Genomic DNA, 26,417 nt, shown 5'->3' with positions numbered 1-26,417 from the left:
TGGCCTTTTTTTGCGTCATTATGATGTAATGAATGCCTGAAAGGTTTTCTTCTGAAGTGTGTTTTTTAATTAGAAATTCCAGTTTAGTTTGGCCTGGAATATTCTGGTATCTGGAGAACTAGTTACATTATGATATTACAAGACTCAAGAGAACAGAAGTTGAGCATTTGAAGGTAAAGTGATTTTGAGTCTCCTTTTGGGAGAAATGGAATCTATTAATATTCAACAACTCTTAAGTAACCTGTGAGAGTTCACAGCTACAATTTCTGAGGTCCCCTCCTCCAGCAAGACAAGACAGCCCGGCACCTGGCCCAGAGTGGGGCAGCAGGGCCAAGAAGCCCTGGACGTCTTTTCCCCCTGCTTCCAGCTGGGAACAGGGAGGCAAGAAGGGCCCCCCCCTCCCAGCCCTGAAATTGACAAGACAGCCTGGCTCCACCCAGGGAGGGAGGGGAAAGCTGCCCAGGCTTCTCCCCGCTTTCTTGTCAGTTTCATAGCTCCTGCCCTGAAATTGAGCAGACAGCCAGCAGTGCAGAGTCTACACAGACACGGAGGGCAGGTCTGCACTTGCCATTTAAAGTGGAAAAGGTCCCTTGTTTGCACAAAAACCATGGGAGCGTCTACACTTGCCAATGACTCTTTGCGGTGAAACTCAGAAGTTTCACCGCAAAAAGAAAACCACCTCCACGAGAGGCATACAGCTCTTACCGGTGATGCTTTTGCGGCGATGTGCAAGTGAAGACACGTTCTTCCAGTTTACACAGCTTTTAGCCTCCGGAGGATATCCCACAATGCCTAGGTGACCACTCTGGCCAGCAGCTCTCCTGCTGTGATGCCAGGTAAACAGACATCCACCCCTCCCCCTGTAAAGCCCCAGGAACTTTGAAACTCCCCTTTGAGTTTTCTTGGCAAGTGCTCACTTATCTGGCCAGGTGACAATGCCTGCTTCACAGAGCAAGTGGTCCCCTGTTTGGAGCAATGCTGAGATGCTGGAGCTTACCAGTGTTCGGGGAGAAGAGGCTGTGCAGGGATCCAGGATGCCCCACGATCACCCTTTCCACAAGACACATCGTCAAAATGGAGAGAGCTGCCCTAGAGCGCTGCGATGGAAGCGCTGCTAATGTAAGCACTCGGATGCCTTAGGACAGGGGTCGGCAATCTTTCAGAAGTGGGGTGCCGAGTCTTCATTTATTCATGCTAATTTAAAGTTTCGCGTGCCAGTAATACGTTTTAACGTTTTTAGAAGGTGTCTTTTTGTAAGTCTATAATATATAACTAAACTATTGTTGTATGTAAAGTAAATAAGGTTTTTAAAATGTTTAAGAAGCTTCATTTAAAATTAAATTAAAATGCAGAGCCCCCTGGACCAGTGGCCAGGACCCGGGCAGTGTGAGTGCCACTGAAAATCAGCTCACGTGCCGCCTTTGGCGTGTGCCATAGGTTGCCTACCCCTGCCTTAGGAATTAAGTGAGTACACAAACAAACCAGTGCTTTACTTTCACCGGTTTCCTATCACCGGTGAAACTTGCAGCACAGAAACTCTGCAAGTGTAGACATACCCTCAGTCTCCCTAACCACACCAACATAACTGCACCTCCACAAGAGACGTAGGGCTTATTTTGGTGTAGTAGTGCATTTACATCGGTGGGAGCAACGCTGTAGTGTACAGAAATTATATGGAGGGACGGTTAGGGGAGGGGGTCGTGGCCCGGCCCTCGCCTCCTATCCACCCCCCGGGGACTCCTGCCCCATCCACCCCCCCGGCTCCCTGTCCCCTGACCACCCCTGGAACCTCCGCCCCTGACTGCCCCCTGCTGCCCCATCCAATCCCTCCTCTCATTCCTGACGGCCCCCCCCCGGGACCCCTGTCCCATGACTGCCCCGGGAACCCCTGCCCCTGACTGCCCCCCACCGGCCCATCCAACCCCCCCCTCCTTCCTGACTGCCCCATCCAACCACCCCTTCTCCCTGTCCCTAACTGCCCCCCACCACTCCATCCAACCCCTCCTCTCATTCCTGATGGCCCCCCCCGGGACCCCTGCCCCCATTCAACCCCCCTGTTCCCCACCCTCTGATCGCCCCACCCCCTGTCCACACCGCCGCCCCCTGACCACCACCCCGAACTCCCCTGCCCTCTATCCAGCCCACCCTGCTCCCTGTCCCCTTACCGCACTGCCTGGAGCACCGGTGGCTGGCAGCGCTACAGCCGCGCCACCCGGCTGGAGCCAGCCACACCGTCGCCACCGTGCAGCACAGAGCACCAGGTCAGGCCGGGCTCTGCAGCTGCGCTGCCCCAGGAGCTCGCAGCCCCGCTGCCCAGAGCATTGCGCTGGCGGTGGAGCGAGCTGAGGCTGCGGGGGAGGGGGAACAACAGGGGAGGGGCCGGGGGGTAGCATCCCGGGCCAGGAGTTCAGGGTCTGGGCAGGAGGGTCCTGCGGGCCGGATGTGACCCGTGGGCCATAGTTTGCCCACCTCTGCTTTAATGAGTAGTTGCTACATGAATAGTAGCGCTATAGAAGTAAATAAGAGGAGGCAGATACTGCTTTTTGTTTAATATTAAAAGTTTTCCTTTTATTGAAGGCATTTATTGTCACTTGAACATTGAGAAATAAACTGTATTTGTGACCGTGTTCTTGATTTCTGATGGTGTTTCTGTCTATAATCCTTTTGACTCTAAAAATCTATATTGCAGCTAATACTTAATTTCAGTTCCTTGTACTGTTGCCAATTCTTTTTAAAAGGAAGAACTTACTAAAGTTAAATGTGAATTTTGCCTGAACAAGGAGTGAAAGAATTTTTGCCCTGGGGAATAAATTAGCTACAGTATCAGAAGACCTTGTCAGGAGTGTCATCAATAGCTTTTATTCTCCTTTTCCCATTACCTTTCTTTATAATCATCCCTTTGACATTTTGAAACTCAAATCTATTTCTTTATCAACAAAACAACCCTATAACAATAGGTATGTGTAAAAAACATAGAAATAAAATTATGGGGACTGGAGTTCACTTTTTATTTTGTTTGATATAATAGAGCTTTAAACTTAAAAGAAATGAGGAGTGTGACGGGTTGGATCACAGAACTCCCCCTTGGGAACTGCCAACTGATGTGCCAAGACTACTATTGCCCCTGCTTTCCCTGCCAGCTTGGGACTCCAGCACCCTGTCTTGCTGAGCCAGACACACCAGTCTGCTCCAACACAGACCCAGGGTCTGAACCACGTGTCCCAAAGCTGCAGACTTAACTGAAAGCAACTTGAGAAGTGTTCCTGTCTTTAACACTCAGATGCCCAACTCCCAATGGGGTCCAAACCCCAAATAAATCTGTTTTACCCTATATAAAGCTTATACAGGGTAAACTCATAAATTGTCCGCCCTCTATAACACTGATAGAGAGAGATGCACAGCTGTTTGCCCTCCCAGGTATTAATACATACTCTGGGTTAAATAATAAGTACAAAGTGATTTTATTAAATACAGAACATAGGATTTAAGTGGTTCCAAATAGTAACAGACAGAACAAAGTGAATTATCAAGCAAAACAAAATAGAACACGCAAGTCTATGTCTAATACTGTAATAAAACTGAATACATATAAAATCTCACCCTCAAAGGTGTTTCCAGTAAGCTTCCTTTTACAGACTAGTCTCCTTCTAGTCTGGGTCCAGCAATCACTCACACCCCCTGTAGTTACTGTCCTTTGTTCCAGTTTCTTTCAGGTATCCTTGGGGGGTGGAGAGGCTTTCTCTTTAGCCAGCTGAAGACAAAATGGAGGGGTCTCCCAGGGGTTTAAATAGACTTTCTCTTGTGGGTGGAGACCCCGTCCTCCCTCCTATGCAAAGTCCAGCTCCAAGATGGAGTTTTGGAGTCACCTGGGCAAGTCACATGTCCACACATGACTCAGTTTTTACAGGCAGCAGCCGTTGTTTACATGCTATCTTAAACGTCCTCAGGTAGACTTCTTATGTGGATTGGAGCCTTCCAAGATTCATTGTCCTTTAAGTGTTTCTTGATTGGGCACTTAATTTGCACATTTCTTTCTCAAGAAGCTGACCAAATGCTTTACTAAGGCTACTTAGAAATCAAGCAAGTACACAGCCAATATTCATAACTTCAAATACAACAATGACACATGCATACAAATAGGATGAATAGATTCAGTAGATCACAACCTTTACAGAGATATGTTACATGGCATATGTAGCATAAAACGTATTCCAGTTATGTCATATATACATTCATAAGCATATTTCCATAAAGCCTTATGGGGTACACCGTCACAAGGGGATCCATGTTGAATTTCATGTCCTTACCTAATAAATATAAATATATTAAAGGAAGACCAACCCTTGGTCAGCCCAATGTTGAGTCCTTTTAAGCACTGTCTCTAAGGATTGGCTCTCTTTCTCTTGCAGTTGCAGCCGTCTTCGACAAATCCAAAGCATCCTGACCCAGAGCAGCAAATCTCAACCTGATGGAATCCTCTGCATTTTAGGTTAGTTTTCTGAACTGTTAAAGTGAGTAAACAACATGTCAAAGAAATGCACAGACTAGACCATTAAAAGCCATGAAGACAATTGCGGATAGAGAAATATGGCAGGATGTAAAGTTTAGAACCATGGGCTGAAAACTACAAAATGAGATGCATCATAGATAGAAATAATAGTTCACATTTTTCCATTTTGGTATCTTTTCTAAATTCCTTACTGTGCTGAAAAAATTAGACAGAAAAGGATATCTGCTACCTTCCCCAAATCAATGGATTTTTTTTTTCTTTAAGGGTAAATGATTTAAAATACAGATTCAGTGACAAGCAACCTCTGAGAAACCGGGGAAGCAGTGATTATTTAATGGTGACAGTAGCACATAAACTATAACTAAACATAACTAGACCTGAGTTTGCAATGTCTTATGGCACCAAAACAATTAATATAAAACAGAGCTGTGTACACACAAGCATCATTTTACAGGAAGGTAATAGCCCTATTCTATATGCCTATCCTGCCTGTAATGTTGCAGTTGTAAGTACCTAATTACTAGCAAGATATTGACAAATTGGAGGGAATTCCATGAACAATGATTGGGGTAGCTGGAGGGCATGACTGTGAGGTTAAAAATTGTATATAAAACTTGGCTAAGCAATGACAAAGGAGAGGAAATGGCAATATACAAATATTTGAAGAGGAGAGGAATTACTTAGTGTACCCCAAGAGAGGCTAAAACTCATAATACTGGGATTAAATTGAGAAATGGATATAATGGAAAGCTTGCTGACCGTGTGCTTGCTGTGGAATAGTCTGCCAGGGAAACTGGTGGAAGACCATTGATCAGTTGGCACTTTGAAAACTAGACTGGATAGAAAACTAATAAATGTACAGGAGGTAATAATTCTGCCTTGGCAGAAGGTGGATTAGGTAACATTCTGGATTTCTTCCATATGTAGAATATCGGTATTAATTATAATAGTTGGAGAAATCTTTTGAGTTTTGGCTCAAGATGAAACAACTTTTTTCCCACTTGCTAAAGGAATTTCTCCAAGAGGAGAGACTGTGCCAGTATTGTAATTTTAAATTCAACAACATTTTGCATTTCAGTGATGCCATAAAAAATAAAAATACTTCACCCAATTTAGACTAGCATCAGAGACAAAAATGAAAGATTGTTTTTAAGTGATATAACTGACACAGCAGCCTTCCATTTGCACCATAGTATTCCTTGACATCTGTTGCTGTCAATTTGAACTACTGCTGCTGTCCTTACGTTCGAAGCAGCAGCGGAAGGCAAGAAGCAGCTTTAAAGAAATGCTATGCCTGTTGCTAGAAGCAGCAAGTAATGTTTGTCTCATTCTGGAGTTGACTTTGTTCACTGTGAACGCATCGATCTGGCAGAATAAGGGAATCTTGATGTGAAATATTTCAAACCATACAGAAAATCAGCATACCAGGCATAATTATTTCCAGTATGGAAAATTGTGGCATTTATTGTTGGTTAATACGAAGCTCAAACATCATCATTTGTTTTGGGGTCACAGAAGGGACCATTATTATCGTCTAGTTTGACCTGCACAACACAGGTCATAGAATTTCACCCTGCATCAAGGCCATAAATTTGGTTGCGCTAGACCATATCTTTCAGAAAGACATCCAGTCTTGATTTAAATACTCTTCAAGTGCTAGAGAATCCTCCAGTTCCTTAAATTATTAACCCCATGGTTAAAAAATTGCACCTTATTTTTAGTCTGAATTTTTCTAACTTCTTTTTCAGCCACTGGATCTTATGTTCTGTTTCTTAGATTAAAGAGACCTACATTATAAATCTTTTCCTGTTCAGATTCTTACTTAGGCATAAAGTATCATAATATAAATTGACACATTCTCCCTTCTCAGAAAGATATTGCATCAGTGTGAACTACAGATTTGTGCTAAAGTTAAAAACTTCTTTGTAAGATTCCAAAAGAAGGGTGGGTGGTGGAAGGTTCAGTGGCAGTTAAAAATATATTTAAAGCTGAATTTTTAAAAACATGCATCTTTAAGATCCAGAGATATTTGAATGGTAGAGTTGCTGGGTTCTTTGCAAGCAGTGAATGACATCACAACTACCATAAACAGATGTGAATGAACAGGTACATGTTTAACCTCCTGTTCTAATAATGTTTTTTCTGGAAGTTGTAATCTGCCTGGTTCTCTCAGAAGTTGCAGCTCAGATTTCTTGACAGCTTAGAAGTGATAATTGGGGTTTAGCTAATTTTAGTTGATCACAAATTACATTTTTAAAATGACTGTAATTTCTTCTTTTAGGATCTTAACTTAAAACAAACAAACTTGCAATTCACCTTTAGGTTGAGCTGTTTTTTGAGGACACGTATTTAACTGTACAGCATATATTTTGAAAACTTTACCTAGATTCACAGCTGCAAGGGCAGTAAAAACTGGTATGGTCTAGTTTGACCACTTTCTTAACACATGCCACAAGATTTGACCCAGTAATTCCTACAGTGGGAGGAATTATTTTCCTCTACTGCATATCTGAATCACTGTACTGTTGTCTACACTATTGTGAATAAGTTTCAGTATAATCAAATTTTGTGTTTTATAGCTTTGCAAATTTGCAAACTACAAAGGTAAATAAAAATAATGGCAGGGGGGAGAGAAGACACAGTATAGGGGCAAATAGAAAAGATGTTTTGCTAGGTGATATTTCAGATGCTTGTTCCTGGTGATAAGAGATGTAGAAGAGAAGGCTCTTGCTCCAAAAGAGATGAGACTGTGTGGAGGGACAGAAAGGAAGACAGCCCTGGATGAGGCTGAGTGAGCGTAGGTGCAAGGTAAGCTACAGCAAGTGCAGGGGAAAGAAATGGAAGGTCTTACACACAAGGAGAGCTATCCTGAACTGGATTTCAAAATAAGTAGGCAAAGCCAATTGGGTCATCTGAGGCGAGATAAGCGCTGTGGTTGCACTCCTCTCTCCTTGTAAGAAAGAAGGGAGGCAGTGTGATTTTTATACATGCTGGAATCTGGACAGCTGGGCCACAGAAGGGGATATAATAGTCAAGGCAAGAGATGATGAATATATGTCTGAAGACTTTGGTAGAAATGTAGTGGAGACAATGGAGTCTGCTGGTGGGGGTGGTAAACTTACACTTGGTAAGGTGCATTTAACTATAGTTGACCTCTGGCTACAGCTCTTGTTGGATGGGGGTATTTTTTTTTTCTCAAATGGAAGCAGGTATACTCCAAAATTGTGCTGGTAACACTTTTTCTTTTTTCTTTTTCTCCATTTCCAGTTCACTTTTCCTCTTCCTGCTAATGTGTGGTTTTTTGTTTTTTGTCTTATGCTTCTCTACTTTATAGCCATTTATTTAGATGGAATCTGCTTGGATACCACATTGCCATGATGACACCAAACAGCAGCTGGAAAATTGAGGAGGATTTTTGCAAGCCTTATCAGTTAGCATTGTTGCCATGGGTTACCATTGTTGAGCATTAGCTCTGCTCAGATAGCAATTAATCTTAACTATGTGAGATTCTGATTCTTCTATTTTGGTTTTGGATGAGTGGGAGAGGAGGAGGGAGAGAAAAGATTGGATTTCTACCATCTGGGATTTGAATTCCAAGACACTGTGGTGATACCCATATTTTGCTTTAAGTGTGTCACGGATCGCAGAACATGCTATGCCTTGTACTATATAGTATCATGATTGCACCCTTCCTTTTGATAGGCCCTGGACCTTCACTTTACTCGAGGGAGATCCGTGACTCTGGCACTCGTTGACTTGGTCCCTAGGCTTCAGTGCCCATTTCATTGTGTCTCCTTTAGCAGGGCCGGTTTGGCTTGGTTCTCTGCAGGAATCCTCTCTTGGGTGCTTTGTAACCAGAAAACCTATGCAGAGAAACTGTTCAGCCTTCTCAAAACAAAGTATGCATTAGTCAATAGGATACAGTAGTCACAGAAATGGGTTACAAATAAAGAAGGCGTATGTGCATGAATCTTACTCTGAGAGCATGCAGTAGCTAACAAGGGACTCTGGAGGGCTGAGACATTAGGTCCACAGTCTAAAGGTCTGGATTGTGGGATCCTCTCTGTGAAGAGGGATGTCAGACATGGGATCTGCCCTGAGGTGTGACCTAAAGCTAACAGTAACCAGTCACTACTCAGACCCAGGGGGTTCAGCAGTTGGATCCAAATACAGCAGCCTGGTCATCATCCCTCAGGGGATGCTTAGCCAGAGTTGTAAAGGGACTTTTGTGTTGTAGGCTTATTATGGGACTATTACATCATTATACTGTCTTGTTCCTGTTTCTAGTGCAGTCATGTGTCTATTATTAATGACCAGTTTAGATTCTGATGCAGCTCTGAACGCAACCTGGATGTCCTTGTTTTCTTGAATATTGTTGTGCTGAGCTCTCATTTGGTTATTGCTAATATATCTAGATTTGTCGGCAGCGACTGAATTGTATTCTAACAACCTGTGTGAAAGCTTGATTTCTGATTTATGTCAGAAGTCACATAGTTGCCGTAATAGATTTGGTGTCTATTAGCACATCCAGATGTTAACTGTAACCAGATCCTATACAATTTTAACTGTGGGGAAACTTTGATTCATTAGGTTCTAATTAAATGTTATACCTAGTTAGTTTATGTGAACGTTCTCATCTGTAAGAAATCGGTAGGTTATTTTCTTTATTTTAATTAAAAAGCTGCCAGTAGAAATTTATGACAAGCTTGGATTTTAAGAGTACTACATCAAGAATTTCCTCCTTGTTCCTTTAACACTTAAGTATTATGTATAATCATGTTTACACTGATAAATACTTCAGCTAACCTATTAACCTTTTAAGAACTTGAGGTGGCTGTGAACACTTAACTTGTAGACGCAAGCATTACTCTACAGTGTCGCTATTTTTATGTATGCGGTCGTGGTTTCCATAAATTTTATTAGTGTTTCCAGTGGTAATAAATGTTAGACATTTCCTTCATCGGTTGTAATGAAAATCTACACCAGGTTTAGAAAGGGTAGACTTGTAGTGTCTTTAATGCTTTTCTTTCTTCATGCTAGATCTTCTGTACTATTCATTTTTAACATCTTAATGCTAGATATTTTGGTGACTTTTTCTCAGAAGCCTTCCACATGCCAAATGTTTTGTGAGGCTATCTGTAGATAAATTCTGTCATACCTCAGCAGCTGCTTTTTGGTGACTCGGGGATTGTAGTGTAATACGTGTGAGCTAATGTTTAATCATGCAGTCTAAAGCAGAAGAATTGGGTAACAATTTATTGGGAAAGTTCAATCAAGAGCATATTAATTAGAATGAATGTTGTATATTTTTAGCTAGATGTGTAATCTTTACTCATCTAGTAATTTAAATCCTGCTGCTTGACAATGCTGCAGAAAGGTAAAGGGTTCATTTACAGAGCAATGTGTGGATTTAAGTCAGTGATGTGCTGCTTGTGTGGTGTTCATTGATCTGGAAAAAGGCTTTGATAGAGTTTCAAGAGAAGTCATCTAGTGGGATATGAGGGAGAAAATGATACCAAAACTTTGTGCGGCTTCAAGCCACATATATAAGTGTAACCTCAATAATTAGAATGTCTACTGGTGAAGCAGATGAACTGTCTGCAAAGGTGGGAGTGCATCAGGGATCAGTATTAAGTCCTTATCTTGTTTATCTTTGACCTGGATACTGTCACAAGGAACATACGGAAGGGCACTTTGGTGCATGTTAAATAGAGCAGTATAAACAAGTCGATTGTATGAAATTTTAGTATATATTGACTTTGCTAATGCTTTTTATGTAGCCTGTTATCTAGATATTGCCTAGTTTTACAAGTTGACATACCCCCGGGAGACTTCTGTGTATGCGCAGGGATACAATTTGTGTGTGTGTGTGTGTATATACACACACTGTAAATACACACACTGTAAATACACACACACACACACACACACACACACACACACACACACACACACACACACACACAAATTGTATCCCTTTATCCCAACTCTTCATAAATCACTTCTTTGCAAAATTGAGGGCTAAGATAGATTTACGTAGTTCCATTGAGCATACAATTGTGCACACTCTCTGTATGACAGGGGGCTTCAAATTGTAAACTGGGAGGGAGGGGCTAAGGACCAGGTTTTAATACATGATCTAGCCCAATGGGGGTCCTGGTCATGACTGGCGCCTCTGGGCATTACTGTTGTATATAAATAATACCTTGTTTATTACTGCTGTTATGCCAATTGGTCCCTGTGAGGCTCATTTCAGAGCATCATCAGAAAATTAAGACTGTTACTGTAAATAAGAACTATGCACCTAAATCACTGCTGTGCTGGAAGAAGTTCCCAGGAGCCACTTGCTAATGTTCCACTGCCCCATTCAAGATTTGGGGTGACTTTCCTGGAGCTGGAGTTCACCCTCTTTGGATATTGCCATCTCATTCCTGACAGAGAGAATTTCTGAAAAGATACACAACTTCCAAGAAAGCATATCCCTCTTTAAAAGTTCTATCCCAACCTTCTCTTCAGATTACACGAGAGAAATACTGCAATATACTATCAACAAACTCAATTTGTTTTTCGGGTACAAAGTAGAAACATCTCTAGCACAAAGAACAGGAGTACTTGTGGCACCTTAGAGACTAACAAATTTATTTGAGCATGGGCCACGAAAGCTTATGCTCACATAAATGTATATAAATTCAGTCTCCTGTGCTGAGGCAGGACTAAGTAAACACGTGATAGGTGCCCAACCTATTCTTAAAAACCTCCAATGATGGTGATTCCACAACCATCTTTGGAAGACTCTCCCAGAGTTTAATTACCCTTATAGTTGGTTCTTTCAATCTCCCTGGCTGCAGATGACGCCCATTACTTCTTGTCCTACCTTCAGTGGACATGGAGAACAATTGATCACTGCCGTCTGTATGACAGCCTTTAATGTAGATGAAGACTGATATCAGGTTCCCCATAGTCATCTTTTCTCAAGGCTAACATGCCCAGTTCTTTTTAACCTTTCCTCATAATTGAGGTTTTCTAAACCTTTTATAAGTTTTGTTGCTCTCTTCTGGATTCTCTTCAATTTGATCACATTATTCTTAAAATATGGTGCTCAGAATTGAACTAAGTACTCAACTGAGGCTTCACCACTGCTGAGTAGAGTGGACAATTACTTTTCATGTCATACATATGACACTCGTGTTAATACACCCCAGAATATTAGCCTGGTTTTTTGCAACTTCATCATATTGTTGACTTGTATTCAATTTGTGATCCATTATAATGCTCTAATTCTTTTCAGCAGTACTAACATCTAGCCAGTTGTTCCCCATTTTGGAGTTGTGCATTTGATTTTTTCCTTCCTAAGTGAAGTACTTTTCACTTGCCTTTGGTCTGACGTCAACAAGATGAAGATCAATAATTTGTCAAGGCTGTTTTGAATTCTAACCTTGCCCTTGAAGGTGCTAGTAACTCCCCTCAGCTTGGTATCATCCTTCACATTTTATAAGCATACTCTCCACTCCATTATACATCATTAATGAATACACCTCTACCTCGATATAACGCGACCCGATATAACATGAATTTGGCTATAACGTGGTAAAGCAGTGCTCCGGGGGGGCTGGGCTGCGCACTCCGGTGGATCAAAGCAAGTTCGATATAACGCGGTTTCACCTATAACGCGGTAAGATTTTTTTTTTTTTTGGCTCCCGAGGACAGCGTTCTATCGAGGTAGAGGTGTATATTGAATAGTACCAGACTCAGGACTGATCTCCTGTGGGACCCCACTAGATGAAACCTATTTGTTTGACAGTGAATCATTGATAACTGCTCTTTGAATATAGTCTTTCAACCAGTTGTACACCCACCCACATTTCCCTAGATTGCTTATGAGAAAGTCATATGGGACTGTGTCAAAAGTTTTATTCAGATCAATATATATCCTGTTTACTTCTCTTTCTCCCCCACCCCCCAGGCCAGTAATCCTGTCAAAGAAGGAAATTAGGTTGGTTTGGCATATTTGTTCTTGACAGATCCATACACTACTACTTGTAAGCCAGTAGGGGTTTACAAATTGTTAAATAATTTGTTCCATATCTTTCCAACATCAAAGTTAGTCTGACTTGTCTGTAATTCCCTGCATCCCCTTCGTTCCCCTTTTTAAAGATAGATACCGTTTGCCCTTCTGCAGTTCTTTGGACCTCACCCGTCCTCCATGCATTCTCAAAGATAATTGCTAATGGTTCTGAGATTATTTTAGCTAGTTCCCTAAGTACCCAAGGATGAATTTCATCAGGCCTTGTCGACTTGAATGTATCTAACTCCTCTAAATAGTCTTAACTATTCTTTCCCTATTTTGGCTTGTGTTCCCTTGTTAATATTAATTGTTGAGTATCTAGTCACCATTAACCTTTTTAGTGAAGATGGAAACAAAATAGGCATTAAACCCCTCAGACTCCGTGATGTCAACTGTTACTAGCTCTCCTTCTCCATTAAGTAGAGCACCTAGACTTTCCTTCATCTTTTTCTTGTTCTTCTTTATTTATAGAATCCTTTCTTATTGCCTTATACATCTGGTGCCATTTTGCACTGTATCCTTTCTGATTTTATTCCTACTTGCTAGTGTTATTCTTTTGTACTCCTCCTTAGTAATTTATCTGTTTCTCCACTTTTAGGATTCCTTTATTTAATTTCAGGTCATTAAACCCGATGGAGTCATATTGGCCTCTTATTGTTCTTTCTGTCTTTCCTTTGTGTCTGAATAGTTGGCAGTTGTGGATTTAATATTGTCTCTTAGAGAAACTGACCGCTCTCCTGAACTTCCTTTTCCCTTATGGTCCCATGGGAAGAAAATCTCTTACCAGTTCTCTGAATTTGTTAAAGCTTGCTTTTTTGATGTTCATTGTCCTTATTCTATTGCTTACTCCTTCCTTTCCTTAGAACCACAAAATCTATTGTTTCATGATCGCTTTCACCCAAATTGCCTTCCACCTTCAGATTTGCAACCAATTCCTCTGTGATGGTCAGAATCAAGTCTAAAACGAATGTCCCTCTGGTTACTTCCTCCACTTTCTGAAACAAAAACTTGTCCCCCTATACTTTCCAAGAACTTATTGGGCATCATCTTCCTACATTTGTCACTCATCTGCAGTGCACTTCGTTGGTATCCACCTTGGTTTCTTCCTTTTGGCCTTTTAGCCCAACATTTATTCATCCACTCTAGTCACAATCCCATTTTTATACATTGGTCCATGTCTCTTCAGCATTCATTTCTTTTTTTCACCAGAGATCTGATGTTTTTGCACGTGGCTTCTTCATATTCTTTCCTGATATTTGGCTCTTTTAGCTTGTCCATGTCATAGATCTTTGTTCTCTACACTCTTTTGGTCATTTCAGCCTCCTTGATGCCAGCACTAACATTAGATCTGTTATCCAGTATGTAAGGAGTCTTAGTTGAACACTTGGCGAATATTGGACCATAGAAACTGAACAAAGACTGGGAAAAAACCCCAAAACATGCCAGCTTAGTCATCACCTGGACAAACAAGGACCGCATTTTCCTCTCAGAAACTGAGTTGGGGGTGAAAAGTATGTGATCAAAACAAACACAGTACACGGAATAGAGAATTACATGATGAACTAGAAGGATAAAACATTTATTGGAATATGGAACACAGAACATAAGTACATTATACGAAGCTGGAGCATGTGGTAATGATGTACGAATTGAAAAGATGAGTGGAAATCTTTGGTTTATGTGAAACGAGAAAGGAAGGCAAAGGAGAATTCTACCACAATGAACACGGGATATTGACATCAGGAAGGGAAGAAGGTGGACATCAGGACAGAGTCACATGGGTGCTAAAGTTGAAGTCAAGCCAGGCTCTTATGCTGTTTAATCTGATATTTCCTCATATGTTGAAGGTCAGATTCAGATCAAATGCAGTGCAATTATAATAGTACAAGTATATGTGCTGACCTCAGTAGTGCCCAAGGAAGTAATTTATGAATTTTATAATGACCTCTAGAAAGATATACAAGTAGTTTAAAGACGATATAAGTTGGGGTGGTGGAAGATGTTAATGCAAAAATATGATTAGATGGGATATTGGCCTGGAGACGTAGGCATATTTGGTCTCTGGGAAGAAAACTAAAAAGGAGAGAGGCTACTAAATTTCTGCCCGAGTCACAACCTGGTGATAACAAACATGCTATTTCAACACAGTTGCAGAGAAAGTGGACTTGGATATCATTTGATAGGCAAATGAAGAACATGGTAAACTTGGTACTTGTGACTTGCAAATAGAAATTGTGGTGGTGGTTGTGCAGATGATTTGTGGCTGTAATTGGATCAGATTCATATGTAATTTTAATTTTTTTTATCTTGCTCATCTATTAATTCTGCCCACCCGGCACTCTTTTTTTAAAAAATAATGTCCTATCTTGTCTTTTAACCCCCATCTTAGATCTTGGACTTCATGTGGAGGGTTGCATCATAAGGGAACAAATACCTTTGATAACTCTAAGAATCTCTGGCATTTCTAATGTAATCTAGCATTGGGATATTGGGGCAGGACCCTCATGGCCCTTTATGCCAGCTCTCTGGAATTGGGTGGGGACCTGGCTCAACTTTGGAGTCCTTCTGATGTGGGAGTTGGGGAGAACAGCAATGAATATTGTATGAAAAAAAATAATGCAATATGAATCCTGAGGCTTTAATCTTGGGAAAGTCAGTACATTCAGAACGCTCATGCACGTGGGAATGACAATGTGGCTTGTGTTATGTGACCATACAATGTTTTACTGTGTGTAGTAATACAGAATGTTACAGGCATCTCTGGTTCTGAAAAGTGCAGTTCTTTAATATTGCAAGTGTAGAATAATCTAGTAATGAAAGACCCTACTGTGAATGCTCAAGGGAAGTGTTAAAATTCCCCACCATAATGTTATCTTTGGAATCTGACTTCACTGTGGTGAAATTCTCAGACTTACTACCAAATCAGCATAGATTTCTTTGCTTACAATTCCTTTTTTGAAAAAAATAAAGATATTAATGTTATTTATTTTTAAATCGGAGGTAAAGGGGAAACTCACTTTATTCTACTCCTGTAACAACGTTGCTAGATGGAATGTTATCTTCTGTCGAGCAGAGTTCTTGCTCATTATGGTGTCAAGTTCCCATAATCATTTTCTAGTACCTGTGATTTTCATTAACTATTTCTCTTACCATCTAGTATCTATATGATAGCATATACTTAAATGCATTCTGAGAACTATAGCTGGAGTGCTAGAAAGCTATAGTTGAGATTACTTAGTGGTTCCTATTCTAAATCCTGTGTGCTCAGTTACTTAAAACATTCCAAAGCTTTTACCTTTTTAGTCAATATTTTCCAGGTTTGATCTCAGCCCAACGACGAATTTTTAATTTTTGGAATGTTTGAGTAAAAATAGTTCATCACTTTTTAAGTAGGAGAACGAGGAGTGAAGTAGAATACGTTTTCTGCTATTAGTTATGTGTGGATGTATATAGACAAGATGCTACATGTGTATCCAAAGCTGTAGGAGGAGCTAGGGTTATAGTTGTATACACAATCTTAATTTTGTCACTTTCTGACTTTTGAGTACTTAGCTGTGCAACTTCAGTGTTTTCTTAACTTAAACTTTGATGAAATATATGTATGCTACAGAGGCAGATGTATGGACAGACAAATCATAGGGAAGAAACAAAGTGATTAAAATACTTTTTTTTGCAACTAGTGTCCCTAACACACTTAACACTGCCTTCACCAAACAAGGATGCTCCACTAGAGAAGTAGATCACATCATGGAATGGGCCACCCAAATACACTGAAAGAACCTGCTTCAATATAAGGGGAAAAAACTCCAACTGCCCCAAGTTGTCGCCTATCCCCCCACACTGGACCTCATACAGGATATCACCAAACAGTTACAATCCACACTTGATGGGGACAATATCCTGAAATAAATTTTTCCCGAGCTCCCTCTTCTGGCTTTCAAACAACCCTCCACCCTTGCCAAACGCCTCATCAGAAGCAAGCTTCCCACAGACCATGACACACCAACTCAAAGTGGCACCAGACACTGCTGTAACAGTGAAGCTTTCTGTATCCTGTTCGTGTTTTCTTTGTCAAGAGATCCATCGTGGGAGATGTAGCTGCCAAGATAGATAAAACAGTCAACTTGCTTTAGTTGAAGTCCACTAATGGATATGCTAGGGGATATGGCAGAGAGCGGTGAAGATGATTGGTGCAACACCACAGTTTTCTCCAGGATGATAGTGAGGCCAAACAATTTTGATGCTTCAGCGAAGTGATCTACGATGCACTGGAGATCTCCCTCTGTGTGTGCTAGGAGGGCCCAATCATCCGCAAAGATTGCCTCTCTTAGTAGTAGTTCAGTTAGTTTTGTTTTTGCTTTAAGCCTTGTAAGATTGAAGACTGAGCCGTCGTGTCTGTATCTGATGTATATACCTCTGTTGAGCCCATCTGGAGCATAGTTGAGAACTTGGGTGAAGAAGAGGTTGAATAGTACAGGGGCAAGGACACAGCCTTGTTTGACTCCATTTGAATGGGAAAGGAGTCAGTGAGATCTCCATTAAAAAGTACCTAACCTTGCATCCCCTCATGGAAATAAACATGATCTTTACAAGTTTTGGTGGGCAACCAAGTTCGCTGAGGATCATCCATAATCCTTCTCTATTGACTGTATCAAATACTTTTGTTAGATTGTTGAAAACACTGAACAGATTCATGTTTTGTTCGATACATTTTTCTTGTATTTGCCTGATATTGAAAGTCATGTCTTTGGTGCTACGACCAGGTCTGAATCCGCACTGAATCTCCGGTAGATTGGCTTCTGCGACAGATGAAGTCGGTCGGTTCAGGAGGACACGAGCAAAGATTTTTCCAGTGACAGATAGGAGAGAGATCCCACAGTAGTTATCACAGACCATTTTGCTGCCTTTATTTTTAAATATAGGAATAACTGTGGCATCTTTGAAGTCTTGTGGCATTTCTTCACTGTCCCAGATGTCGGTAAGGATCTTCTGGAGTGTATTCCATCTCTGCCCGAGGACTTCCCTGAGCTCATCGAACTGATTGCCGTTTCTGTTTCTTCAAGTGAGGGTGGTGAGTCAGTGTGCTGCTGAACAGGATTTTGAGGTATCTGATTAATAGCACTTCTTTCAATTGAGGATGGACTGTTCAGTAGTTGGCTGAAATGTTCAACCTATCTCTGTTCCATGCCCTGTTCGTCTTTGACTCTCCTGCCATCAGCCATCATGAGTGAACCTGTGCCCACCTTTGAACGTCCATAGACTAGCTTCAAGGAATCAAAGAACTTTTGTTTCATTTTGTTTCTGCATACATTTGAGTGTCTTCTGCTACCTTCTCCCACCATTTATCTTGTATCAAGCATAGTTGTCTTTGTGCCTTGCTTTGCAGATGTTTAAATCTCTCTTTTTCTGAGGTGGACTGAATATAATTTTGCCATATTTGGAAAGCCTCATTTTTTTTCCTTTCAAGAGTAGAATCATAGAATGGGAGGGGACCTCGAGAGGTCCTCTAGTCCAGTCACCTGCACTCATGGCAGGACTAGTTATCTAGACCATTCCTGACAGATGTTTGTCTAACCTGCTCTTAAAAATCTCCAATGATGGAGATTCTACAACCTCCCTAGGCAATTTATTCCTGTGCTTAACTATCCTGACAGGAAGTTTTTCCTAATGTCCAATCTAAGCCTCCCTTGCTGCAACTTAAGTCCACTGCTGCTTGTCCTATCCTCAGAGGTTAAGAAACAATTTTTCTTCCTCCTCCTTGTAACAACCTTTTACTTGTTTGAAAACTGTTATCATGTCCCCTCTGTCTTCTCTTTTCCAGACTAAACAAATCCAATTTTTTTCAATCTTCCCTCATAGGTCGTGTTTTCTAGACCTTTAATCATTTTTGATGCTCTTCTCTGGACTCTCTCCAATTTGTCCATATCCTTCCTGAAATGTGGCGCCCAGAACTGGACATAATAATCCAGTTGAGGCCTAATCAGAGTGGTGTAGAGTGGAAGAATTACTTCTCATGTCTTGCTTACAACACTCCTGCTAGTATTGTGATTTCCTCCTCATGTTCATCAAACCAGTCACGGTGAGCCCTTTTCTTCCATCCAATGACTTATGACAATCTATAACCCACCTTTGTCCTATGACTGCAACGGTATTAATTGCTCACTTAATCTTAAATGTTTTCCCTGCAAAATGTGTTTACCTCATGGGTAGTCAGTAGGCGGACCTCAAGACAAATCCGGGCCATCAGATGCTTTTGAATGGCCCCTGAAATCTTTATTTACTTATTATCATTTTTTTTTTCCTCTGGAGTCTGGACCTTGACTATAGCTTGGTCAAGAAATTTGGACCTTAAACAAAAAATAAAATTGACTACCCCGTTTTATCCCTTTTGTTAAATAATCTGACCTGAAGAAGAGCTCTGTAGCTCGAAAACTTGTCTTTCACCAACAGAAATTGGTTTAATCAAAGATGTTATTTCATCCACCTTGTGTGTGTCGTGCTTTTTAAAGCTTCCGACCACAACCTGCTGCATTTGCAACTTTCTGAGAGTCCTATAAATTATTAATTTCAGAAATTGGTAATATTCTACGCCTGCTATGTATGTCATTTGATATATACCATTAGCTTTAACATCTTATAAACAGCTGTGGGAGAAAAACGAGTCCTCACTCTGAGGTTGGTTGCAACATGTCAGAGGCAGTCTATTCTCAAGCAATATTGCAAGGGGGAGAATGCACAACAGCAGGTCTCCCAAAAGATAAACAATTAGGGCAAGCATTTATACCTTTTGTTACATACAGTAATGATCAACAACTGCATTTTGTTTATACATATTCCTTCCTGATATCTTACTTTCCTCAGCAATTTCTGCTACAGTCTCTGTTCCATTCTTATCTAACACAAGGTCGAAAAACAGCATCTCTTACAGTTCTTTTCAACTCGCCCAGGCCCTGCTTGGAAGTTTCGCATTATTAGCTGTTAGAGTTAGCCTGACTCTTGCTCTTCCTGTAAGACTAAGGGCTGGTCTACACTGGGGGGGGGGGGGGGGGGGAATCGATCCAAGATACGCAACTTCAGCTATGCGAATAGCGTAGTTGAAGTCGAAGTATCTCGGATCAAATTACCTGGGGTCCACACGGCGCGGGATCGACGGCCGCGGCTCCCCAGTCGACTGCGCTACTGCAGCTCGCTCTGGTGGAGTTCCGGAGTAGACGGTGAGCGCGTTCGGGGATCGATACATCGCGTCTTAACGAGGCGCGATATATCAATCCCGGATAAATCGATTGCTACCCACCGAAACGGCGGGTAGTGAAGACGTACCCTAAGATGTCTGCTCTTTTTCCAACTTCCACACAGCTGAGCAGCATCCAGTTGTAACATTAGAGATTTCAGTTGCTGTAATGCTTATCCGCAGCAAAAGTTTCAAGTTCTGCAGAAGGTATATAGGCTTTGTACAATACTTATACACTGCTACCTCGATATAACGCGACCCAATATCATACGAATTCGGATATAACGCGGTAAAGCAGTGCTCCAGGGGGGCGGGGCTGCGCACTCTGGTGGATCAAAGCAGGTTCAATATACCGTGGTTTCACCTGTAACACGGTAAGATTTTTTTGGCTCCCGAGGACAGCGTTATAGCGAGGTAGAGGTGTATTAGCTGGTGCATCCTGATCCAGAACAGATGTCCAGAGAACCATAACTTATTTCTGAAAAACAGAATATGATGGTGTTTTCTCATAAGAACACATATGCGTGTGTTATCTCATAAGAACAGTATAGTAACTTCAACAGTTTTTAATTCTGTGAAAGTGCCAGTAAAAAATGTTCTCCAGATGTGTTGTGGATACTGCAGACTTAAAAACTGTAGTCATGCTGCTTTGACAGTAGCCAAAATAATTCCTTGACTCCTTGATTATACGGGATTGCTATTCTTAATTGTGTAGTGTTTGGCTATGATTACTACGTTCTTTAACTATATTTGGGAAAGTGTAAATCCGTAAATTACCTTGGAAGAATTCTTGTTTAGTCTGCTCTAGGGCTGCTTCCACATAATTTCTCCCTTTTCTTCCCTCATGACTTGATAGATGAGTGTGGTTCTAGTATTAGTGAGTGTCTGTGCCTAGCTTTTACTATTTAGATTTAAACTAAACTGTCACCATAACAATTAGAGTGCTGTTGCCATTCATGGTATCACATGCACAAGAATAAGACCAGTCAAAGTTAATAATCCAGAGGGAGCTCTGCCACTTCATACTGTAGCTGCTCATACGTTTGTTCTTTTTCAGGAATCGATAGCAGATACAATGAAGGCTGTAGGGAGCTGGCCAACTACCTTCTCTTTGGTTTGTATAACCAGAATAACGACTTTGAGAAAACTGGGTTTCCTGAAGAAGTTCTTGATGGTGAGTAATATAATGTTAAGCATTGTATTTGCACACTTGCTTGTCAATGTCTAGGGCCCTACCAAATTCACGGCTATGAAAAAGGCGTCATGGACTGTGAAATCTGGTCTCTCCCCCCCGGTGTGCTTTTACTCTCTACTATACAGAATTCAAGGGGGAGACCAGCCTTTCTCAAATTTTCTTTTTGAGTGATCTCTATAATGCAGTACGACCCCTCAAGAGTAATATCCTACTAGAACAAATATGTCTGTTTATACAATATTATGTGAAGTGCTCAACATTATGACATTATATTTTTTCAAAGCACGTGGTGAGACAATCCTGCAGATAACAGGTTAGAATAGTCATAACTGTGTTGCTGAGAGAGAAAGTAATGTGGGTTTTTTTTCCTCCAAAAATGGGTAGCTGTATTAAGTGAAAGTGGGATTGATCTAGTAACATTTTCCATCATGCATTTCTGTTATGCTTTGCAGATTTTTTCGAATTGGGTACTTGTAGGAAAATTTTTCCTGTTCAATTCCTTAGATTTCTGTGTAGATATAATTTAGATTTCTAGTTAAGTTTGTAGCTATGAAGTTAATGTAGTAATCTCTGATTTGACTCTTGTTTTGGTTATTGCAGATGTAATCATATTAATAAAACCTGACAGTGTCCATCTGTATTGTAACCCTGTAAACTACAGTTATCTTTTGCCATATGTGGCATACTGGAGAAACTTGCATTTCCATTGCCTGACTGAAAATGAGGTAAGTGAAGGCAGAATAAGTATAGTTATAGTAATCAGGGAGGGTGAGGTGCTCTGCTAGCAGTTGAGGTGTGAACACCAAGGGAGGAGAAACTGCTTGGTGTTCACATCTCAACTGCTAGCAGAGCACCTCACCCTCCCTGATTGAACTAACCTCGTTATCTCCATACTGATTTATACCTGCCTCTGGAAATTTCCATTACTTGCGTCTGATGAAGTGGGCGTTCACCCACGAAAGCTTATGCTCCAATACTTCTGTTAGTCTTAAAGGTGCCACAGGACCCTCTGTTGCTTTTTACAGATTCAGACTAACACGGCTACCCCTCTGTTACTAATTGAAATGTTACGTTGATAGTCTAATTACTAACGTCGCCATAAATGTAACCTTTTTTTTTCTCTTCTGTAGCTTTTGAGGCGACTCTCAAAAATTTTCAGTTAAAAATAGTTATTCTCATTGATCACAACCTAACTGATCTCTGTCACGGAAGTCTGATGTGACTGCTGATACTGCCAGCTGCTTTCTTTTTCCAGGGCTACAGGGGAGCAAATGAGCATAGTGGGAAGTGCAAAATTATCAGTCTGACAACTTGGGCTGCAGTTTCATTCCAGAGGGCTGTAGTTTGTCAAAGGGGAATTCCAGTCTGATAGAACTGGGGAAGCCCAGGAGATTTAGCTGTTTGCCTCAACTGCAAGAGGTGGCTGGATAGTGTGGGGTAAGAGGAATTCGGGGTAGAGAAGGAGTATGGATAAAGGAGGAGGCACAGAAGCTGGCTGTGGAGCAGAGCTGGAGAACAGGTTGAGTAGTGGAGGTTCTCAATACTTACTTGTAACTTGCAGTTGGTGGAGAGAAGCAGGGCCACTGTATGTCCTGTCTTCACTCCCCAACCCCTACTTATTACATATATTTAGATTTATAACAAAAGAGATAGAAAAGCTATGAGGTATATTTTGTATACTACTCTAGCTGTGTTTGATAGAAACTTTAGAATATAAGCATCCAACTAAAATAAGCAGCTTGCCCACAAGCCAAAACATCTGTAACAAAATTTAAATGTTGACCCTCATCAGACTTGCCGGGTGCCTGGAAAGTCAACACACCCAGGCTATTCCAAACCATAGCAGTAGGTTCCAAAGCTGAGGGCCCCGTGCTAATTAATAGTAATCATTAATCATGCACAGCATCCCAAATGTGCTGTGCAATTAGAAATATTTTAATATGTTTAAGAAGATAAACATATTATCTTGGGTTTGAAAAATCTGCTTACTTTGCTATTCTCTGATTAGATTTGTTGTGTGTGGTCTGCTCTGGCTAAGTATTAATGAAATCTCATGATGGTGATTCAAACTGCTGATTATGAACAGAAAGATGAGCCAAATGCCCTAATATATTTGAAGTGTATAATGAAATAAACTGAAAATTCTGAGGTTCCTTGTACTGTAAAGATGCTGATTTCTGGGGTACTGCATATAAATGTCAAGAAAGTGTGATGGACTTTTTTTTAAGTGCCATTTCTTCAAATGTATATGGGACTGCCAGTTTCCTAGAGAACTTCTGGCTGTTCATAGGAGCTGTGAAATCTTGTCATCCTTCAGACACCATTTTAGATTGATTCTTTCTGACAAATGATCGCCTGTGGCTGTTTGTTAAAGCATTTAGTTTTCCTTTACAATGGCATACCACAGTACTGCTTATTTTTAGCTAAGCTTTTATAACAATAATAACGGCAAAGCTTTAAAAAGGAACAAGTACCATGGGGCTTGTGCAGCTCTTATAGAATCTTGCAAAATTTAGTGTTGTCCGATCTTTCCACTTGGTCACAACATTTTTGAAGTGACTGTACTGAACAGTGATGGAGAAGAAGTGCCCTTGAAAACATGTCTTATAAATAGCGATATAGCATAATAAAGAGACTTATTTTAAATTCTTTCTTATCACGTTTCAGAAGTATACTGACTGTATACTACATATGTGATGGAATATATTTACAATTGAACTGAAAAGCCTTAATGAGCGACCTTCCAGTGTCCCCCTGGAAACCAGGAAAGCTAGTTCCGAAGGCATTTTAAAATCTAATTTGAGTAACTGACAAAGTCACTTGGGAACAGGTTTTGAACTGAAAGAGTACGCTCCGACTCCCTCATAGATCTAAAGCAGGGTTCTCTCAACAGATTTTTTTGGTGGCCTCACAGTGTGCCCACCAGTTCTTGCTGGTGGCCACTCTGACAGTTTTTCCTAAAATACATAATTAAGTTCAGGGAAAACAAATAAATATGCACATGTACATGGCCAAATCATTGAAATTTATTCATGTAGGTTTTTTTGCAGACTGAATAATACAAATAATGTACATTTGTCTCTATTCTTTACCGGACCCAAACAGATTAGAAACAAATAAGGTGCTTTGTATGTTCTTATCTTTTGCTTTTTTGGTTGATTGCAGCTAGTTAGGTCTCTTTCTGTGAAAAGTGATATTTGTATGTTTGTTAATGTCACTTTTCACAGCAGTAGACATGCTGGCTGTCTGGGAGGCAGTGTAAAGTGATATTAACAAACCTACAAATATCACTTTTCACAACAGACTTACTCAGCTCTGGCAAGCCAGGGGACATATTAAGCCCTGGATGGGAAGGTGGGTAGGGAGGCAGCAGAGGCCAGGGCAATGGATGGGGGGCTGGGGAGGCAGCAAGGGCCAGGGGTGATGGGGGATGGAGATGGAGGGGTAGGGGAGGCGGCGGGGGGTGAGCCCAGGGCCGGCACCTGTCACTGCACGGCTGGGGCCGAAGCCCAGTGGGCTGAGCCCAGGCCCAGTGCCCACCGCCACACAGCTGGGGGGCGGAGTGTGCGGACGAAACCTGGGGCTAGAGGACACAGCAGAGGCCGGGGCGGTGGAATGTGAGCCCAGAGCTGGCACTTGCTGCCGCGTGGCTTGAGGCCGGAGCCTGATCCCTAGGCCCTACGGCTGGAGCCCCAAACCTGCGACCATGGGATGGAATCTGCCGCCATGCAGCCAAAGCCTGGGCCCAGAGCCTGCCACCCCAGGTCTGAAGCCTGAGTCCCACTTCTCCCGGGAAGGTGGGGAACTCTCACTGGCTGCCTGCTCCTCTGACATTTGTGGCTCCAGAGGGGGCCAGGGCCCAATCCGTGATAGCAGATCCGGGAAGGGGCCACTGCTTTGTGCCTACCCCCAATCACCACCCAGGAGATTTGTGAGATTTGTTAGGAGACCCTAACCCTAACCCTAAAGTGTTAGAAATAGGAAGTCTCTCTTAATCCCCCAACCATGCTACTATACGCATATATAGTAGAGGGATCAGGAAGACAAGATTGTCTAGTGGCCAGAGCAGGGGAGTAGTGTTAAGAATTCTAGGTGCCATTCCCAATTCTGCCACTCACTTGCTGTGTGACTTGGGGCAAATCATTTCACCTCCCTGTTCCATTTCCATCATATGTAAAATGGTGATAACTGTTCTTCTCTCTGTAATCTTCTGTAGTAAATAACTAGTAAAGAGTCCTGAGATTCTCCAAGAAAAGAATACCTTGCACTTAGAGCACTTTCATTATTGTGTGCACGTTTCCATGCAAAAATGCCTGTTGGTCTTAACTGTCCATATTGTAGTAGGTGGGGGGCAGAGAGGCTTTCTTGAAAGTTGAGAGTGAAGTATTCGTGCTTTCTCCTGCATAGCCTTGTAAAAACATGTTCACTTTTGTACTTCAGTTTTGCAAACAGTTCTCTTTGGCCTTCATATGTTCATACTATGATGGCTAAAATCCCCAGAGCATAGTGGTTAAATAAATAGCTTTCCAGAGCCTTTGTTACTGTATGGAGTAGTGTAATATACGATCAGCATTGGTTATGCAAAATGGCAGTTGTCACCTTTATTGAAAATGTATTTTAACTGTAAAGATCTCCAGCCAGAAAATGTTAGGTTTAATAAAACTAATTTTTAAATGATTCCTGTCAGTATGAAGATGAAGAAGCTGCAGAGGAGTTTAAAATTGCCAGCTTTGTAGACATGGTTCGAGATTGTAGTCGAATCGGCATTCCTTACAGCTCCCAAGGTGGGTTAATACTGTATTACTTCATTGTTTTGGTGAATTATTTGATCATCTGTTTGTCAGAATAGAAGTATGATGTTGTAACAACAATAAGTTAAAATACCTCTGGGCGCTCCTTTTTATTGTAAGTGAGCCTGATAATTTATCCATCTCGTTTTAATGTATTACTTTATATCAGGATTTGGATTTCTTAGAATCTGAAATTTAAATTACTGAGATTTTTATTTTCTCTTCAGAGAAAATAGTGTGTGCGCACTCTGCATAGTGAATGCTCATAGCCTGAGGCAAAGAAATAATTTGCATGCCGGGAAAAGTGTTTGGCTAAGTACAGAAGTTCTCTGTTCTGATGGGGGCTTCAGATAAATACACTTTTGTATAAGGAAAGAATAAACTTTTTTTATTCAAGCTTCCTGTTTCAGAACAGAAGAAATTGGACAGCATGATTTCCTGTGTGATCTGTTGCCAGACTTGAAAGCTGAAGATTTTAATTTTATATTACTTCATAAATGTGTTCAGGAATGGAAACAGCATACAGTATGTGGTGCAAACATACTGCAGTGCACTTGCTCTGTGATTGTTGACTTTTAAAAAGAGAGCAACATACTGTTGCAGAGAAATCTTTGAATTATGCATTT

The 26,417-nt window shown here is 41.2% G+C and overlaps 1 protein-coding gene across 1 annotated transcript in view; it reads left to right on the top strand.

Moving 5' to 3' along the window:
- DNAAF9 (dynein axonemal assembly factor 9) overlaps positions 1–26,417 on the top strand; it is a 131,069-nt gene that overhangs the window by 21,771 nt on the left and 82,881 nt on the right. The window contains exons 2-5 of the mRNA XM_065405753.1: positions 4,410–4,489; positions 20,864–20,980; positions 21,602–21,726; positions 25,689–25,785. Coding sequence (XP_065261825.1) covers positions 4,410–4,489; positions 20,864–20,980; positions 21,602–21,726; positions 25,689–25,785 — 419 coding nt within the window. The remainder of the gene's footprint in view (positions 1–4,409; positions 4,490–20,863; positions 20,981–21,601; positions 21,727–25,688; positions 25,786–26,417) is intronic.

Source organism: Emys orbicularis, chromosome 5 (genome assembly GCF_028017835.1).
Source record: "Emys orbicularis isolate rEmyOrb1 chromosome 5, rEmyOrb1.hap1, whole genome shotgun sequence".
Taxonomy (NCBI): Eukaryota; Metazoa; Chordata; order Testudines; family Emydidae; genus Emys; species Emys orbicularis.
This window is presented reverse-complemented; position numbering and strand designations above follow the sequence as displayed.